Consider the following 21319-nt stretch of genomic DNA (forward strand, 5'->3'; position numbering starts at 1 on the left):
TACCGAGTGCCCCTGTAGTTTTTAAAGTGATTCTTCACCATTGAGAGATCGTGCTGAACTGATATATAACATGATATCATTTGCTGACGGATTTGGATGAAACTTGGTGGACAGGTTGGGTGTGTGAACATGATTAATTTGATTTGGTGATGATCTGAATCCGGATCTGGATACGAGAATTATTTAATTTTTAAAGTGGTTCTTCACCATTGAGAGATCAGGCCAAAAACATATTGTTACGGTTGTGGAAATTCACAGAACACTACTCAGGTTCCCCAGAGGTCAGTTATTTCGATAAGTGTGTGTTCTAGGTTAGAATTCCCCACTGATGTATAAAGGGAATTATTCGTGTGCCGGGCTGTGCATCTTTGAGTTAGCCGTTATTCTTTCTCTCTCTTTTATTTTAAAACAAACACATCGTCACAACAACAACCACGTCCGCGTTTGATCGGCGATATCATGGCAAAATCTGATCAAAACGGCATTACCCTCTGAAAGAGCTGGCCAATCAGAAGTGAGAGGGGCGGATCCAGCCTGGGTGAAGGTTCAAAGGTGAAAAGGGGAAGGCGCTGATTTCGGGTGATGCAGCCCACAGCGGCCCTTCCCCTTGGAGCTATAAAAAGCCGTGTTCGCTCGCCAAGGCAGTTGAGTGGTTGGAGAGACGCCGAGTCGTCGGTTGAGCAGTTGGGCCGGGTCACAGTGAAGGAGTTGGCGAGTGGGACATTCGGTTGTTAGCCGAGCAGTTGGTGGTGAAGCTGGCGAGCGGAGTGGAATTCGTTGGTCGGAGTAGTTGAGTTGGTTCATCGGAGCAGTGGAGTTCGTTCACTGGAAGGTTTGTCAGCGCAACCAGGAAGCCGGGGTCGAGACCCGTTCACTCCTCCAGCGCGTCGTCGGCTAGGCAAGGCCGCAGTGAAGGCTGGACGACCGAGGGGAACCGTACAAGCTGCTCGTCAGGCCACCCAAGCGACTGGCACGTTCGCAACGCACCAGGCTGAACGGAGACACCAGGGGTCGCCGATAATAAAGATCCATCGAGTCACCACAAGGGTGACGAGGTAACCTGCCCGGTCTCTCAAGGCCTATTCCGGTCATCCCGGCCCTGAGTGCATTAAAGGCTCACGAGCCCGATTCTTTCTTTCTTGGGTTTTGCATGAAAGTCTGTGGCGCCTTGTCCTTGAGTAGAATTGTTGTTAAGTGCCTGTATATACTTGCTTTCCGATATAACTGCTGTAGGCTTTTTGCTCGTGTCCTGTCCCCATCCCCCCATTGACTGCTTCCGTGCTGGGTGGAAATAAATACCTGTTGTTTGAATGTCAACCCGCTTGTTGTGTCACTTTCTCCATTGACTGCCATGATGCATTCGGGAAATTAGCTGGCTGATTATAAAGCTGATAAAATAATCTGGTCCGACGGGATCTGGCGAATTAAAACCGCTCGGCATTCGCATACGGAACGAGCCGCTTAAGCGGCTCGTTTTCGTGCAGGCCCCGTCAAGGTATAAACTCCCGGCATTTCTGTCCGCGCGAATAGTTAGGTATATCGATAATTCGGCGATTGACCTTGTAGTGGGTGGACAGAATAGTTGGCGAGTTTATGGTGTATTAAAAACACCCATAGCTGGGTTTCGGCGTTTGTCCGGAAGCTACGACTAGATTGTCGCGTTCGGTGGACGCCCGACCTGGATTGGGCTGAAAAGGTCGTGCGCATGCCGAACGGGTGGAAATCGATTACAATATTTATATATATATATATATATATATATATATATATATATATATATATATATATATATATATATATATATATATATATATATATATATATATATATATATATATATATATATATATATATGTAAATTTAAACTGATCAAGACACATGGTCTGGCAGCCAGAATTATTATTATTACTTATTTATTTTTTGATCAAGGTTTTTTTTTTTTTTTTTTTTTGTTTTTCCAATAAGACTCACTTGTCTGTGCCTGGATGTGCTTGAAGGTAGAGGAGTAGCAGCTGAATCATATCCAGGTTTCTCCTGATGACCTCATCTTTGCTTTTTGCTTGTTCGGGTTCCTTCTGCTTATTACTCCAATGCAGGACTGAACCTATTTGGTCTCCCATTTGATATGAATTGATTTTATTTTAAATCCATTCAAAAATCCATTTATTAATAATAAGCATCATGGGTCAGGGTCAAGTGTCCGATCAAAGCGGGACGTCTTGGTACCCGGTCATTACTGCCAGCGGTTATAAAGTGGCAGTTCTAATTGTCTATTAATTACGTAACACCCCAGTACACAAACACCACACAAAATTACACAAACTCCACACAAAACAAGTCCTGGTGAGGATTTGAAATCTCTGATTGCTCTCTTTCTTGTTTCTTAAATGTAGTTACGATTACTTACAAAGAACCTTTCCTTGCAGTCAGTTAATTCACCCAGAATTACGGACTGCGTTTTGCCTCCAGAGTTGGAGTAATGTCGGATCCTGCATATTCCTTGACATATGTCGGATCGTTCTTCACATATTCGTGTTTTGACAATTCAGGACTAGTCTTCTATATCCATCTGGGAAATTGGAAATCGGCCAACATCACAGCATTACATAATGGTGTAAAAATGGATTCCCCTGACAACAGCCCAATGAGCGTACTGTATTTCCAATCATCGGCAAGGTCATGGAATCCATCATCGCAGTTGAAATAAAATCCTTTTCTCCAACAGCCTCATCTCAGATCATCAATTCGGATTCAAACCTGGTCACTCTACCTTGGACATGCTGCTTCTATTCTCCCCACATTGGATGGAGACCCTCTATCAGACATGAAATCAGGGCCGTCTGTCTGTCGACATATCGCTTGCCTTCGATACGGTCGCACCTCCCTGCTTCCCAAACTGTAGGCCTATGGAATCCAAGACCAACTCCACTCTTGTATTACTGACTTACTCCACTCTCTTGGACAACCTCTGGCTCTCAATGGAACCATTTCTTCTCCGCTCCCTGTGAAAACTGGAGTACACCAAGGCAATGTTCGAGGCCCAATAGGATTCTTAATCATCATCAGTGATCTCAGCCACTTTGGAAAATCCTCCATCTCTCTCTGCTGATGACCCCACTCTCTGCCGTGACCTCTCTCATCCTTCTGACAGTCAGGCAGCAGCCTCTCCACTCTCCTCAGACCTTGACAAAATCACAGTGGTCAAATACAATTTTGCTTCTGTATCCATATTGTCCACCCATTGCATTCTCCCTTACCCCTCATCGTTACCTGCATCTCTTGTTTGTCTGTCTCTGTCTATTTTCTCCCTCCACCCTGCTCTTGTTGTTTCCCCTTTCTCCTGCTGTTCCCTTTGTTATGTTGTGTCCTGATTTGTTCTGTGTAATCACTCTTCTACGAGCCTAGACCATGTTATTATTTTTTTTTTTTAAACGATGCCCTGACATTCACGACATTTTTCAGGAACGCCTCCTTCCAGGTGGATGCACATTTGTGTTGAGATTTTATTTCATTTTATTTTTTTAACCCCCTAAAACTATCACATCACACCTTGAATGCAATCTCATTCTTTTCATCGGTTCAGGAGTGCTTGTAAGTCGAACATGGACATGCACACGCACACGCACGCATGCACACATACACACATACACACATACACACCATGTGATTGCAAGAGGGAAGGGATAGCTTTTTGTCTTTATGAATGAGTTGAAAACTTGAGGTCCATGGAGTCATTTGGCAATTCCCTATATGTCGCAGTGGCTGAGTCATGAGGGCACTCGACCGGCATGCCAGAAGTTGAGTTAAATTTAATTGAAGGCACAAGTTTTAAGGTTTTGGATTTTAAGTTTCTGTGACAGAGCTTGTTGCCTGTATCATTTGTGATGTGTAGTGATCTACAGAGGAATATCATGTCACCATTAAATTTTCAACAATGGCCACCGGTAGTGGTTCAATCTGCTTGACCTGTCTGTGCTGTTTGGCACGTGCTATCGGGCCACAGTTGATGGTTTTACGTCATGCCCTCAAGGCAACTTGCGATGGGCAACAAGTTCCATCCTCTGACCAAAAATGCTCTTCGAAAAAAAGTCGGAATTTTGTCTCTGCGAAGCTTCAAATGATTGTAAGAAGGGTTTACATCATCCACTGACCCAATGTTTGTTTTCCTTTGTAGTGTGAATCGTTGCCACAGGCAGATGGCAGAGATTGCCGTCAAAGCGGTGCTGTCGGTGGCTGACCTTCCGCACAAGGATGTGGATTTTGAGCTGATAAAGGTTGAAGCGAAAGTTGGAGGCAAGCTGGAGGATACGCAGCTGGTACACGGTGTGGTTGTCGACAAAGACTTTAGCCACCCACAGATGCCGAAAGTAAGTAGCATGATGTTAAATATAAAAATTCCTCCATTACCCCAAACAGATGCAGCCGTATGTTAAATGTGGGTGTCGCAAACGCTCGTAGATTGCAATGGCTGCTCTCGTGTACACAATGGATTAAACCACTTGAACTACGGTGTGATTCTACAGCATAACGCTCAGCCACAACCGTTTTGTGTTAAGTGTACATATTTGCTTTCTCAACTCGACAACCAATCACTTTTTTAAAAATATTTATGCATCGAGTCTCATTACAAAGAAGCACTCCTATGCTTCCTTGTTTGACGTGGATGTGAGTGTTGAGGAATCCGCCATCGGATATCTGATGTTGGAAACTCGACATCGGTTGCAATGATCCATTGCCCTCGGTGTTAATTCAAAAAGTGATTTATCTCAGCCGCTTGAATCAAGCTTTTGCCAATTCCAAATCGACTCGATCACACGATAGGTATCCAAGCCTCGGTGTTTCATTTTAATTGAAGATGTTCGAAATATTATATTGTTGCGGATTCGCGCCCGCCGGCGTGCGACGGCCACGTAACTCGAATCGCGGCACGTCGCCCACCGGACGGACAATCCAGTCGTGACCCTCTCGGACTAACGCCGGGAACCAGTCACGGGTGGACCTTTCAGTCTCACCGCGATCGAGCCAATCAGCCCCCGCGTGGGATAGGGTTGCTCGCCAAATTCGACCTACCTAAGTACCCACGCGGAGGGTAGACCGGGCGATCGCACCTCGCCGCAGGTCGACTTCGGACACGGGCCACTTAAACGACCCGTTCCGTACTATCAGAATAACCGAGCGGTGTTATCGTCGACCTCGACGGTTCAATTAATTATCGGGCGTATTCAGCCCACTACCAACCCTTTACGTGAAGCAAGATGAGGATTCAATGGGAGAAATGACGAAGCGAAGCGGGAAACAGTTCAACACAAAAGCACATTTATTCGCGGCACACGGGAAGCACACATATTCAATTCCACCAAATGCACACAGAAAAGACACAATGCAATTTACACAAAAAGCAAATGTAAAAGCGAAAACACAATGCAGAGCTAATACCGACTACCGAGCACACGGCAACACTTATACAATTCTACCTCACAGACGGCGCCGACAACACATACCCAAAACCAAGGAAAAGAAATACCCCCAAGAATGAGGCGGGCCTGAGGCCGAGACCGGGTCGCGCCTACCCATCTGGTGATGAGACGCGGAGCGGCGATGGCGCCCCAACCCGCGGGCCTCGCGGAGGGTGTCTGGTAGGGGGTGGGAAAGGGGCCCCCTTGGTCGCACTATCTCAGCGCGGGGGGAAACAGGAGGGGGTTGTTGATGCTCGGGGTATAGAGGATCTTTATTATCCCTGGTGTGCGTCTCCACCTCGGCCAGGTCGCGCTGTCGGCTCCCTGCACGACGCGAGCACCCCCTCATCTGGTGTCGCCGCCTTTCCACAGCTCGTCCCCTCCGTTCCGACTCCAACGCACACGACGAGCAGCTCCACCGCCCGCGAAGTCTTGACCCTCTGCTTCCGACTCTCCTACTCTCCGCCTCTGGACTCTCCGACTCTCGACTCTGGACTCTTCTGACTCTGCTCTTCTCTTCTCTTCTGACTGACGAACACGGTCCTTTTATCCCCCCCGTAGCTTCGCCTTTGACCCCCTCCCTTTGACCTTTCACCTCGCTCCCCATTGGCCCGAGAAAAAGTGGGCGTGAAGGCTTTTTGATCCACAAATTTGCATATATCGATCGTCCTGGAGGCGGGGCCAAATCGCCCCTCGCTCACCGATTGGACGGCAAAAAGTGGGCGTGTGTCGTTTTTGATCCGTTTTTGAAGCACAAAATCCGTGATTTTGTACACGCTGTTCGACGCGCGCCCTGCACGAGTCCAACACCGGTACCCACAGCGGGGCAAGAACGGTGGCGATGCTACGGTTGCGAGGTGTGACGTGAAGGTCGTGGCGGTTGTGGTGAAGCGGCGTTGTGGTTGGTGGTTGATGTTGTGATTGTGGTGGTAATCATGGCGGTTGGTCCAAATTAAAGATAGTAAAAGAAAAACGGCTATCCTGAAGAGTCGCAGCACGCATAAATGACATGTATTCCCACTAGACAACGGGTTTGGGCCTAACTACACATGCACTTACCGAGATACCTCACCTAAGGGGCCTGAATGGTGGTTTGCGAATTTGGTAACCACAACAATATGTACAAAAATGATTCCCTTCCCCATCACTCCTTCCCTTGCTCTTGGCTTGTGTGGGTGGTAATCGTTGAGCGAGTGACAAGTTATAGGGCGTTCTGTACGTACGATTTGTTGAATCGCCTTTTCGAATGTCTGTCTGTCTCGGCAATGGGATTTTGAATCCAAGTCTGACTATATTGCTGACATTGAAGCTTGTTTGCCATTGCTATCTCAATCCAAAGTTTATGATGTTTCACTGTCATTATACTGTTAATTTCTATGTTGTCGACTCGTGATGAGTGTAAAAGTACACTGACTTCTCCAAATGTCTTTGTCCTTCATGTGATAAATGATAAATGTACAAGCTCTTCCATGAGCCCCAGCATCAGATCAGTTAAAATAAATGATGCTCATGATCGAGCGTAAATTTAATTGCCATTCAAAATGTCTCGTGTAGCGCCGCTCTGGGTGGGGGAGGTTATCACAAGTCTCCACCCTTTCTGGGTGTGCTCTGGCTTTCAAAAATAATTACCCACTGTGGCTAATCCAGGTTTAGAATGATTAGACACAGGAGAAAGGAAATGGCCACATATTTTATTCAAAAGTTTTTTTTTTTTAGCAACATGAAATAATAAGTTAATTTTAAGGTGGATGTGTGAGTTTGATGGGTGAGGTTGGTTGAATGAACGACCATCAGGGGAGGTGGTGATTGTGAGGGATGGTTGTGGTGATGGTTTGTGTGTGTGTGTGTGTGTGGCGGGGGGGGGGAGTGGTATGGTCATTGTGCCTTTAGTAGGTGGTAGTGGGGATGGGGGTGGTTGTGGACCAGGATTGGACCAACCTCATGCCAGTCAAACTCACTCATCCAACCAATCTCACCCATCAACTTCACTCATCCAAACAAACTCGTACTACTACTGATTGTGTCAAAACTCACCTGGCAACCACTGACCCAACGAAGCATGTAGCGCCGAATCATTCCGGAAATTTTTTTATTTTTTTTCAAAAAAATTCAAAATTTTGAGATGGGAATCATGCGTAATTTTGGTCGATTATTATTATTATTATTATTATTTTTAACTAGAAACTAGTTTAAAACGACTAAAGTTAGTATATATAAGGTTGTATGAAATCATGCGTGATTCCCGTAATCAAAACATATAAAATGGCGGCCGTCTCAACGAAGGTTGAATTCTGTGCTAAAATTAACCAAAATTCATCTAAAACTGGTAAAAAACAACAAAAAAAAAAACATTAAAACATGGATTAGCCACAGTGGCTAATGGGTGGTTTAAAATATTAGTCACAGGTAAGGGGGATTCGCCCACCCAGCCTTTATAATTCTATTACAGTATTCCTGTCCCCACATTTTCCAGTGCATTGAGGTGATTTGAATTGTAGGCAATCGGCATGTTTTTGTTGCATGCATGTAACCAGGGATATTTTTATTTCCATTTTCTGAAGCAATTGAGGCAGCTCGCTGTCAGTTACCTATACACCACCCAAATAAAGGTATACGTCAGAAGAACGTTTTGCATGCTTGGAACAAGCTCACCTGTGGGATGGGTACTCTGCTAGTTGTAAATAATTTGTCGATGCCTTGTTTTGCATGTTGTTCCATTGCTGTTTCTTGGGGTGAGTGGGTGGTGGGGGGGGGGGGAGCAAATGTTCTTTGTTATTGAGGCCTGGTGTTTTTAGCTTCCTTGCTCTGTCCCCACACTGCTTGAGTAATAATGTTTTGAAATAGTATTGGAGTTTTTCAGTCCAGATCCCAGTCATGTGTAAATGTATATTTTAACATGTATGGCCATTTTGGTACCACAGATGGTGAAGGATGCAAAGATAGCCATCCTGACATGCCCGTTTGAGCCACCAAAGCCCAAAACCAAGCACAAGTTGGATGTGACGTCTGTGGAGGATTTCAAGGCCGTGCAGAGGTTTGAAAAGGAAAAGTTTGATGAGATGGTCAAACAGGTCAGCTTTTCTCAAAAAAGGAAAAAAAAAATTGAACTTGTTCTTGTTCTCAAGTATGGATGTTGTTATTCTTTCTATCTTCATATAATATTTATTTATTTATTTATTTTGTCAAGTGTGTGAACAGGTTAACAGTTTTGAGCCTTTCACTGACTGCTATTCACATATTTAAATGGGTTTTTTTTTTTGTTTTTTTTTTAAATCCTGATTTGAACCATCAAAACTCAATTGTATCGACTACCAAATAACCCGTCTTTATGGACTGATTAATTCCCCCACTTCTATGATGTCGATGGTGTGTTTTTTAAATTACGATCCGTAATACTGGTTTCCACCACTTCCAGGAGTATGATAAAATGTATTTTTTTATTTTTTTATATTTTTTTGGCCAAGTATTTTTTTTTTTTTGATTTTTTTGCCATGATTCCCATGATGTTCATCATGCTCAACATCTCCACTGACTAAGTCACCGGAGGCATTATGTTTTTTGGGTTGAACATATTGTGATGTCCACGGGACTTGAACAGTCCCGCCAACGTAGAACGAGCCGAAACGATGGAGGCGGTTTATTTTTTATAAGCCAAAGATGGCGGTTTTAATCGCTCTACAGCAAACGGGACGAGGAAGGTGGCACGAGTCGCTTTTCACTGAGTTAATAATGTTTATTTCTCTAACCAGAAATAATAATAAGACTCTACAAGAGGAGGGATCCGGGGAGATTCGACGGGATGGTGGTGTGGGTTCGGGCGTGGGGAAAACACAAACAATTCCAATGGATATACAAATCTCAAACCCTCTAAGGCGCCAGGAACACGCACACAAAACGTAGCTGGTCCTGGTGGTCAGGCTGGCCCGTGGTGTCGACGCAACAGTCCCTGGATTGGCGCCGGACGAGCTGGCGTCGCGCTCGTCTGGTGTCGACCTCCTGGTCTAAGCCCAAGACCGCTCACAGCCGCCAGGGAGCCAGTTCTGGCGCCAAGATGCGAGCAGGAGAGGGAGGCAGGTCCGCCCGCCGTTCGGTCCCGTACTCTGAGCCAGCAGAACTCCAGAGCCAACAGAGGTGAGGCACGAGGCACAGCTCGGCCACGAGACACGACGAATCGAGGAACGAACCAGCCCAACAAGAGAGCACGCTCCGAGACCCACAGCCTCGACAAGACGCTTTCTTTTTATGACTCCTCTTCCACTTCTTTTCCCGAACAGAACCTTTTTATACTCGAGTCCTCGTCACTTCCAATGAAGCCGTTTTATTGGCCCTCCGCCGTCGCCTTCCGCCAATCGTGATCAAGGGGTGGAGCCATCCGCAGCACTGTCCTGTTACGTCACGGCAAGCCTACAGGGAATACTAAAAGGGTTTACGCAGACACACTTACCCTAACCCGTCTCCCTATCTCATTACGTGACAATTGTCATTTCCCCCTTAAAGAAATGGACATTTACGAGACAACTTATCACCACTGAATTGCTACTTATTACATCGAGATCCTGGTACACTCGAACAGCATGGCATACCTAATTAAACATCCTAATTACCCTTTGAATGCATACCCTCCCCCCTCAGACGTAACAATATGTCTTTCCGTGCTAATCTCTCATTTCTCTGCAACCGCTTATCCGATTGACAAATTTTCAGCATCGGAGCGACTATTCATGTAGAATGTTTTTTTTATGATAATTATGACATCATCGGTCATGTGGTGTGGCAGCCATGTTGGAAAAAAAGGAAAAACAATGGACCTCTATCTTCAAAATGCTCCATGGAAAAAAAATTAAACTGCACATGTGAAGTACAGTGTGATTATTTTTATTTTTAGTTTTTTATCCCCCGCCGCGTGGCGGAAGGGGGATATTGTTGTCACCCGGGTCGTCTGTCAGTCCGTCCGTCTGGCTGGCTGGGCATCAACATTTATAGCTGTGAGTGCGACAACTCATAAACTGTTTGCCATATCGATTTGAAATTTGGTTCACACATGTACCACCTGAAAAAGAAGAACGCTATTGATTTTGGGCGTGGCCGGATCCAAGATGGCCGACTGGGGCGGCCATCTTGAAAAAAGTTTTTTGTAATAAATGGAAAACCGCTTATCTGATTTCAATTATTTTTGGTTACGACGTTCCTCACCCCTGGGGAACTTTTTCGAGATGATGACCAATGGTGTCTTGTTTCCAATTCACCTCCCTCATTATCTGGAATATGTATGACCTTTTTCATTCAATGGTGGGGGATTCCCCATCTCTGATGGGTATATTTTGATGATGTCATAGGTGGCTTCATAATGGCATTAGTTGAACACTTTATCAGATTTCGTGCTGAATTGGGTTGGGGGGGGGGGTTCATGACGTCATCGGTCACGTGGTTTGGCAGCCATTTTGTTCACATAAAAACCCTCAAAATTATTCTCCGAAATGGCTGAACAGATCTGCAAAACTTTACAAGTATGATCGCATTTGCGTGAGGAACAAAAAGTTCTCCACCTATGACGTCGTTGGTCACATGGTTTAACAGCTATGATTTTTTTTGAAGACTAAGCCTTTAAAAATCTTCTCCAGAACGGCTTGACAGATCGATGAGGAAACTTCACGCACATTAGGTCAGGTCAGGTATGGGAGCATGTGCCAGAACAGCGCGTCGCTGCATCCCCTTTCCGCCGGTACTCCAGGGGCCTCCGTCTGGCCATCCCCCAGGCAGATACCAGGCCCATCCCCATCTCCTTGAGATGATGGTCAACCTGCTGCAACCACGAGGCATGTGGTCGGCCCACTGGCCTCCTCCACTCATGAGACTCCCTCGCTGAGAGAATCTGGTGAGCAGGATCAGCGTCAGGAAAACGAGCCACATGTCCATACAGCCGCAACTGACGCTCACGGACTATGCAGGTAACAAATGTCATCGGAGTCTCTCTCAGCAACCGCTCGTTGGACACAAAATCCGACCAGCGATAGCCAAGGATTCTCCGAAGAGACCTGGTACCAAAGGAATTAAGTCTCCGTCTCAGATCCTTGGTCAGAGTCCAAGTCTCGCATCCATAGAGCAAGACTGGAAGTACCAAGGACCTGAAGACTCGGACTTTCATCCTCCCGCACAGGTACCGGCAGCGCCAGACCCCATGATCCAGTGAATCCATGACTCCCCAGCCCCGACCCAGACGTCTATTGACCTCTGACTCGCAGCCAGCAGAGACATGAATATCACTGCCAAGGTAAGTGAATCTCTCCATGACCTCAACATCCTCACCACTAACAGACACAGACAGGACAGCAGCATCCAAGATGTAACCGAAAGCCTGGATCTTAGTTTTGACCCAAGAAACCCGTAATCCCAGCGGCTCCGACTCCTCATTCAGCACCTCGAGGGCCCCCAAAAGGAAGTCTAAAGTCTCCACAAAGATGACTGCATCATCTGCAAAATCAAGGTCCGAGATCTTGACATTCCCAAACGATGCACCGCAACTTGATTTCTCCGACATCCTCCCTAGAATCCAGTCCATACAAGTGCTGAAAAGTGTGGGGGCCAGTACACATCCCTGACTAACTCCAGTAACAACTGGAAATAAGTCAGAGATGGTACCACCACACTTCACAGCACTCTCAGTACCAGAGTAAAGTTCAGACATCAGATCGATCAGTTTTGGTGGCACCCCACGAAGACCAAGAATCCTCCAGAGGACATCCCGATTCACTGAATCGAACGCTTTACAGAGATCAACATAGGCTGCAAGCAGCCCCTGGCGAAACTCTCGTCTGTGTTCGGTGAGGACACGAAGGGCAAGGATACGGTCAATCGTTGACCTCTTTGGTGTAAAGCCTGACTGCTCTGGACGCTGGTGCTCAAGCAGATGGTGGCGAACCCTATCAAGAATTATCCGAGCAAAGACCTTGCCTGGCACTGAGAGCAGCATCACCCCTCGGTAGTTGTTGCAGTCTTGGCGATCACCCTTCCCTTTCCAGAGAGGGACAACAAGGCCCCTCTTCCAGTCAGTTGGGACGATGCCTGTGTTCCAGGCAGAGCACAAAACTGCATGCAACGACACGAGTGCAGCATTTCCACCAGCCTTGAGAAGTTCAGCATGGATGCCACAGATCCCTGGAGCTTTGCCCCGTTTCAATTGGTTCACCGCAGCCCGTGTTTCCACAAGCGAAGGTGGACCACAGTTGATTCGAGGGTCAGAAACAGGGGTTGTAACACCCTTGACGTCCAACTCGACAGCTGGGGGATCGGCCCGGTACAACCGCTCAAAGTAACCGGCCTCGCGGGCCTTCACTTCAGACTCCTCTGTCAAGAGCCTACCACTCTCTGCTCGAACTGCAGTGCTCCGAGGGATGGGCTTGGATGAACGCAATGCGCGAATTCCCCTGTAAGCGGGACGAGAATCACCTGTCCACAGGTGATGCTCTACCCCCTCACAGATTCCTCGCACATATGCCTCCTTGTCCACCCTCAGTGCACATACAGTTTTACGCCTCAGCTCCCTGAACAGCTCAGCTCTGACATTCAGCCTGGCCCTGCGACTCTGGTCAATGGTATCCAGTGTCCCTTGAGAGACAAAATTCTTCTTTGCCCTGCGGTGAGTTCCAAGACATCCACCGGCAACATCAAGGACGGTGGTCTTGAAGGCGCTCCACAACTCTTCAGGACTCCCCAAAGCACCCAGACTCCCCAAGTGTCCGCTCAGCCTGTTCGCAAACTCCTCAGCTACTCTCTCATCCCTGAGCTTGCCAACATCCAGCCGAGGCTGGGATGGTACCATTCTCCAGGATTTAAGGTGCAGCTTTAGAGTTGCTACAACAAGCCTGTGGTCAGTATTGAGGAACTGAGCACTCTGGTAGACCCTGCAGTTCTGGATCATCCTCCAACGACCGTCAATGAGGACATGGTCAATCTCCTTTGCCACACCGCCAGCGTTGGAATACCACGTCCAGCGATGAGCTTATGGGTGCTGAAACCATGAACCAGCCACCCTAAGTCCATGACTTCTTACAAAGTCAAGGAACTTGGTGCTATTCTGGTTCATAGTTCCTGACCCATGGGGACCAACACACACCTCATAACCATCCCTATCAGTTCCAGTCGATGCATTGAAATCCCCCAAGACTCGAAGTGTATCTCGTCTGGGGCACTGATCAACCACAGACTCGAGCGTGGCATAGAATGCATCCTTCACGGTGAGATCACGCGCCTCAGTTCGAGCATAAACAGAGACCAGGGAAATGACACCTAAGGAGTGACGAATCCTTAATCTCATAATGCGCTCGTTGACCGGTGTTACCTCAATTATCATTGGGGTCAGCTAAGTCATCGGATTCTGCACTTATTGATAATGCCACGAGAGGTCCGTACTGAAGCCCAGGGATGTGTATGATGCACCTGGACTTTGGCCTTGTCCCTTGACCTCCACTGCCACCATCCTTCGGGCGTTTGGTTGGGGGCCTTCTTTCTCTTGACGTTCTGATCAGTGCATTGGGTCAGACATCACTTTGCATGGTTGCACTCAGCCTCTGTGAACCGGCAAATAGATAAGAAAGCCAACATTAAAAAATTTAAAATGTCATATCTGTGATTAAATTTAAAATTGAAAGTTATTTTGCTATTCATAATTGACTTGTGATTGTCTCTGACCTAAAAGAGAAAACAACTACATATTTGATGTTAATGTCAAAATAAATGAATTGTATCTTAACTAACCTGTTGGCTTCAATGTAAATGATGGGAATAATTCTTGAGTAATCTGCAAATGAATATTTGTTGTTGAAGTTCCTTGAGGGGGAGATGTCTGTACTACTGCTCCAATGGCCATATTCTGCACATTAAAAATATAATTATGTGGAGGAAAAAAAAATTCACACAATACCAATTTCAATATGGATATCTTTGTTCATGAGAAATCAAGCTTTCTCTTCAGCACCAAGTCATTTCTGTTTCAGGTATTGACCTCGATGGAGGTTCTGGTGATAGTTAACAAACACAATGAGATTAACCATATGCAATTTAGGATGTGATAACATTGCGGGTATCCAAGATATTGGACCCATTTTGGCATCAAGTGGAATGCAGTTGGCATTGGCATGTCACCTCATGGTTAATTAGCAGGATATATAACAAGAAACAGGATAAAATAAGCTTTATTGAAAACTACAACACAGTAATGGGCAGTTAATAAGACGATACAGTACATGTACTCAACATGTTATATAAGCTCTTGGATATATTAATTTTTGACACGTACATGGAACTAGCATGAGATTATGTTTCATAGAAGCCATAATATGTGTAGTCTGACAGTGTAATGGGTTGTCTCAAAGCCATTCTGATTGGGTACGGAAATCGCTTTTGGCACAAATGACGAAAATTCATTTTTCAGGGTACCCCTTTTCATGAGGCTACAAGAGGTAGTGCATCCCAATATTTTCAATGTTAACATTCAAATTCGTATTCAGCATATCCAGACACTTCAAAAAAACAGTTTTGTTGGGAGGTGGGGGGGGGGTGCACGGTGGCCCTATCTAGCCCATGGCCGACATGTTCCCCAAGCCTTGGGAATACCAGGGTGTTCACAAATAATTAATACGTCACATGGTCTGGCAGCCACATTGGATTCAGCGAAAATCTTTTAAATTTTTTTTATCTTGAACCGCTTCATTAATAGACGTGAAACTTCGCAATTATTATGTGGTTGTCATATGGAACATGTCTTGAATTTCATCCTCATCAGACACGTGGTTTGGCAGCCAGAACTATTTAATGTTTTGAATCTGTGTTCAGGGATTTAAATCAAACTTGGTACAAGTATTATAACGATGTAATAATGTGGGCGGAGGCATATCTGGTGATGTCGAAGAGTGCCCTTCTTGTTGTTTTCTTTTAATGTTAAATCAAAACCTGTTTGGTGTCTGGGAGTATGCATATTTTTTATTGCCTAAAACGTTCCTGTGCATACCCTGGGTACATCCACCAGTTTTCAGCATTTTCCGTACAGCAGTTCAGAGTGCATAGAAGACAAACAAACTTCTGGTTCTCCCATTTCTTTGGTTTTCTCTGATCGTGACTTGAAATACCGGCACCCACCAGGTGGTGGTATACGCTACACATTTACATCAAGAAAAATGGAATTCCAAACTCTGAAAGCATGAATTGTTTTCATCATTGCCCAAACATCTCACCCCCCAAATGCTTTCACCCTCTCCTGAGTACAACCACCAGTTTTGAACTCCTTACGTCAAGTGGTTCATGAGTGCCGAGAAGTCAAACAGACAAATAGACACTTCCCATATGGTATACCAGCAAATACAACCTGTCGCTTCGCGAAGGGAGGGGTGGGGAGTTGGTAGGGGAAGCGAGGAGTGGGTGAAGAAGGGGGAAGCTAGGAAGGGGAGAAGAGTGAGGAAGGGGGGGAGTGTAGGTGGGGAGCACAATGCCTCACAAAATGTTGCTCCACACTGCGGGAGGGAGGGGTGTGAGAGACAGAGACGTGGGAGGAGAGTGCTGAATTTTATTCGGAGGGGGGGAGTGAGAAGGTGACAGAAGAATTGGGGTGGGGGGGTGAGGGGGGAGGAAAAAATAAAATAAAAGAGATAGGTGAGGGGTGGAGGTGGCATGAGCAAAGAGAGTGATATGCTTAATGACCGAACACAACTAAATAATAATATCTCGTCAGAATAGCTGTACACACAAAGACACAACAGAGTTTGTAATGTTAACCACAGGCACATCTGCAAAAACTTTGATATCCCAGTTCTAGAAAATTTGTGGGAACATTAACCATAAGCGTGTACTGAAAACGTGGAAGTTCCACTCACGTACGACCTCATGATCCCATTGAGCGTGAACAGCAAAAACAAAGCATTGCGACCAGATATCCTACTTGGGTACAAAAAAGACAGAGGAAGGCATTGCTAAGTGAGGTGTTAATACCAGTAATTTTGGACTGAACAATGCAGAAATCAAGAAAATGACCAAATACCAAGAATGAAGTGAAAATGGAAACTGAAACTGAAGAATGCCAAAGTTGTATCGGTGATAGTTGGAGCAATGAGAATGATGACAAATAACCTCAGAGATATAAAAACCATCCCTGGGAATATAATCACAAACAAATTACAGTTGGAAGCTGTCTGGAGCTCAGTGACGATCCCAAAGAGAGCCCTTGACACAAAACTTTGAGAACAGAAAACTTCACAGCTTGGTCCATGAATCATGAAAGTTTTCTTCAGTAAGCTTGGTCCTGACTGAAATGAAGGTGGATACTTTGAGCCCACCCTGGGAGGACTCCATTACACATTCTTAAATGTGTACACACACACACACACACACACACACACACACACACACACACACACACACACACACACACACACACACACACACACACTAAATAAAAACGACAAACGCAAAGATTTACCTTGAAACAGCGTTATTTGAGAGATAATTATCCCACCCCCCCCACCCCCCGGAAGGAGGGAGCGGAATATTGTAATCGTCCGGTTTGTTTGTCTTTGTTTGTTTGTTTGTCTGTCTGTCTGTTAGCAACTTTATGGCAAAACGGCTTTAGCAAACACTATCAAATTGAAGCCACAGGTGGGCAATAAACCTTGAACGACCCCATTAACTTTTTGGTTCCAATTGGATCAAAGGTCAAGGTCACGAAAAGATCAAAATCATTTTTCGCTCATAACTTTGTCAAAAATGATCTGATTTACTTCAAACTAAGCTTATAGTGAACCTTATTCTATTTGTCACATAATCCTACCCATTCCGATAGTGAAAAATGCATATTTGTGAAGATCGGTGGGGTCCGAAGTTTTGGGGATCATGGTCATTGGTCAAAATTACAAATTTTCCATTATAAATCAAAAAAGGTTAGGAATATGCATGTTTACTATGGAAGACATGTATCAAGTCCTTTATTGGCTTTCATTTGACACCATGACCTTTGACCTTATGTGGCCTTGAAAGGTCAAAATCATTTTACGGTCATAACTTCGTCAAAAATAGTTTAATTGACTTCAAACTAAGACTAAAATATTCCTTATTCTATTCCTTATAATCAACATTCAGGTTAAGGATGTATCGAATTTAAATTTGATCCCCAAAATAACGTTATGCCTTAAATGGGTGGGCGGGATTTGTTGTGCCTGGCACTACTTGTTTTTTTGTTTTTTATAAGTATCAATGTCGAAGTGAAGGGTGGATTACAAAAGGTTATCGCACAACAAGGTTAAACAAAGTGATGTCCTGTAAAAATATAATTGCACATTTTCAGTGGATGAGACACATCCCGAGGCGCCAACCGTCCTGCACTGCGGGACCCAACAAAGGCGGAAACGTACATCTAATCAATGTGAGATTGAAAGCACATGTACTTTTTCCCGAAACCACCAAGCAACATGGAGAGCACTCACCAAGTGGCTTCGACAGTCAAGCAAGCACTCCAACAAAACGGTTGATGTGAAACGACTCGCTTGGCATGCAATTGGCAATCACCGACCCGTCATGTTCAACATACACCTCCCAGAGACGCCCAAAATGTCACATATGTCCGAATTTGACAAATCGACATTTTTCTAGTCCGAACTGCTTGTAAGTTCGATTCTGGGGCTTTAATTTTGAAATTCTTTTAAGTTTGAGATACTCGTGGTGCGGAAATGAAATTAAAAAAATGAACGCTGACGTCTCCAGGAATTTATATGCCATGCAATGTACCCAGCGATTCGTAGCTTTGATGAATAGCTTGTTCCAAGTCAAGACAAGGTTGAGTAAGCCAAAAAACATGGCGGCTTTAGATCCCAATGAGGTTACCCAGGAAACGCCTCAAGACCGCAGAGAGCGAGGTGGCCGAGTATTGCCTGATGAAGGATATAATTTAATAAGGCCGTTAATTATCTTCAAAAGGGGTGTTTTAATCAACCCAAAGACCCAATTTTCACTCCTGCACTTCCATGGAGTTTTCTTGGTGTGCTTGCAAAGTTTCAGACTGCTCGGTTTTATAGTTTTGGAGTTGTGGAGGCGACACACACACACACACACACACACACACACACACACACACACACACACACACACACACACACACACACACACACACTGACGCACACACGTTGCCTTTTATTGTTATGGATAGTATAAATTGTCGTATGATTTTGATGATTGCTTTTTTGCAGGGGCTGTGTCGTTAAATACCGAGAGTGCAAGTTTAGTTCCATTGTTGAATATAGGCCACAGCATGGTGTATGTTTTTCCATTTCTTTTATACACTACAGGACCTAAGGCTTGTAATGGAGCTGCCACACATGTCACACACACACACACATGGACATAAACAAAATTTTCTTTGCCAACTCGTTAAATGATATTTTTGGTTTATTTTAGGTTAACTGCTCTTTTCTTTCTCATCTAAAAGATTTGGGACCATGCTGTCTATCCAGAGAGGACCCTTATTTGTAACCGTTTTTTGTTTGACTACTTCCACGGTGGGATGAGTACAGTTGATGGCACTCACTGATCATGTTTGAGTTAACTAAGCTTCGACCTGTCAGATAGGGGGAGACTTGCACTTGTTGGGATTGTTTATATAATTGGTGCCTTCAATTATTAATGGTACCTCAGAGTTTTAGACCCCAATAAGTGCTTTGGATTCTTTTTTTCTGCCAATTTCTGAGCTGTATCTCGGAGACGGCTGCGAGTTTGAGAATTAAATTTGCATCAGTAATAGGAATAAAAAGTGTGGTTGACATTTTTTGACCCTGACCTAATTTTCAAGGACATGATCAAAAAAAATCACCAATTACTGCATTGTAGTCCCAAGAAGGAAGCCAGACAACAATACAAACACAACACCTTCCCTCACACACGTAATTGCAGAAATTTTTACATTTTTCACCATAACTTGACTCAGGTTTATCTGATCAGAATGTAATTGCCCTCGCTCGATAGCCTCAATCAAGGCACATTTATGATTAATTTACATCATACCCCTCCGTGTTAAATGTCAAGGTCAAATGGCGGTCTGAAAAATAGATTACGCCTTTTTTGCTATCGCTCAATCTTGCCATTGTGGAATCTCAGACCGCTTGGCCTTCCAAGATGTTCTTGCTTCGTAATAGTGTACCTACTTGCCACTAAAGTTTTTCACCTGATATTTCATTTGTGTACTTGACCTACTTTTTTTGGATTGTGACCGATTTAACAAAAAACACACTTTTTTGATCGTAACTTGAATATTTTTCCTTTTAATGTTGAGTTTTAGGGATAAATTGTCGATGGGGACACATTTTCTTAATTTATGCTCTCGCCTTAAATGCTGAAGGTCAAGGTAGTCTGAAAAAAATGGCCATCATGGGAGGCTAACCCTTGGCAATCGCTCTGTGATCGCAGCTATCTAGTTGGGGTTGTTTTAAGGTGGGCACACATGGGCCAACATGTTGTATGCAGTTTATCTATTAGAAGTGGGGAAAAAATCTTTGCTCTCTACAGGACTGCAGGTTTTACAGACTTTTCCTCCTGAACTCTCCAGCAGCTCAGCTCCTGTAACTTTACTGATTTGTTAATGACACCAATTGCTTTTACTCATTAGTTAAAGGCACCGATAGGTCATGAAATATAAAACTATATTTCCGCAATTTGGGGGGAACACTACATTGGTCAACTTTCCCCCACAACACACGAGACATGCATTTCTTACAGATAAGGTAAAGCTTGGTGTACATGCCCACATTAAGGCTCTGCTTCAACAATTGTATTTCTCAAAAAGAAAACCAGGTTTTTAGTGAGACCCGTGGGTGGAAGCTTATAGGGATGCTAAGAACGTTCCAAGATGCTCAGTTTCTAGCTGAGATGTAGGGTATTACCAATAGCTTGTACAATCGGTATGTGAGCATGAGGGTGTCGACCTGAGTGATCTCTTTGGCAAACTTGGGTGTTACTTTGCCCTCTCGTCATCGTCATTCTGTCCCAAAAACGTGGACACAATTTTTATTATTTTCTGAACTATCTAAACATCTTTTTTGTGTGTTGGTGTGTTCTTTTCTTCTTTTTTTTGTACAGGTCAAGGCGACCGGAGCAAATCTGGCAATCTGCCAGTGGGGTTTCGATGATGAGGCAAACCACTTGCTTCTGCAGAATGAGCTTCCTGCCGTGCGCTGGGTCGGAGGTCCTGAGATCGAGGTGTGGATCCTTGACTGTGCACATTTTGCTATCGCTGCGACGAAGTCGTTCCCAGAGAAATCAGTTTAAGCCCTGCGTTTTATTGCACTGTGATGGAGACCATTTATTATTTATGCAGATATGTCAGAATGTTAACCTCTTTTACCCCTCCTCACTTGCATACATAAATTGATGACATGCCAAACAGTATTGAGCTGAATCACTGACGGTCAATCAGAAATTTTTCTTCATTAATTTATTGAAGGTTGCGGCTCTCGCAATCATGTGACTTCTGGATGACCATTGGGATACATCCGGCAAATGAAGATACTTCTTATCTGGCTATCAGAGATTTATTTCTGAGTCGTTTATTTGCCATAAGAGCATTACAATGAGATTATCGTCCTCTTTTATTATTAGGCTACCATTAGCCTTACAGGCTGTGGTACCCTATTGTTTCTGTTCAGATTATTTGTTATCTTGCCAAAACGAAGTTTTTGCAAGATATGTTGGTCAGCTTGTATTTTTTTTATTTTTTATTATCTTGCCAAAACGAAGTTTTTGCAAGATATGTTAGTCAGCTTGTATGTTTTTTGTTTGTTTGTTTGTTTGTCTGTAATCACGTATAAAAAATTCTGCAGAGCACAGTTATCATT

The 21319-nt window shown here is 44.6% G+C and overlaps 1 protein-coding gene across 1 annotated transcript in view; it reads left to right on the plus strand.

Moving 5' to 3' along the window:
• Positions 1–21319, plus strand: part of CCT5 (chaperonin containing TCP1 subunit 5) — a 41710-nt gene that overhangs the window by 13537 nt on the left and 6854 nt on the right. Inside the window, exons 5-7 of the mRNA XM_085873954.1 lie at positions 4175–4367; positions 8378–8527; positions 20565–20684. Of these exons, the coding sequence (XP_085730080.1) occupies positions 4175–4367; positions 8378–8527; positions 20565–20684 (463 nt within the window). The remainder of the gene's footprint in view (positions 1–4174; positions 4368–8377; positions 8528–20564; positions 20685–21319) is intronic.

The sequence above is a fragment of the Eptatretus burgeri genome, chromosome 3 (genome assembly GCF_056783735.1).
Source record: "Eptatretus burgeri isolate ZD-2024b chromosome 3, Ebu_testis_v1, whole genome shotgun sequence".
Taxonomy (NCBI): domain Eukaryota; kingdom Metazoa; phylum Chordata; class Myxini; order Myxiniformes; family Myxinidae; genus Eptatretus; species Eptatretus burgeri.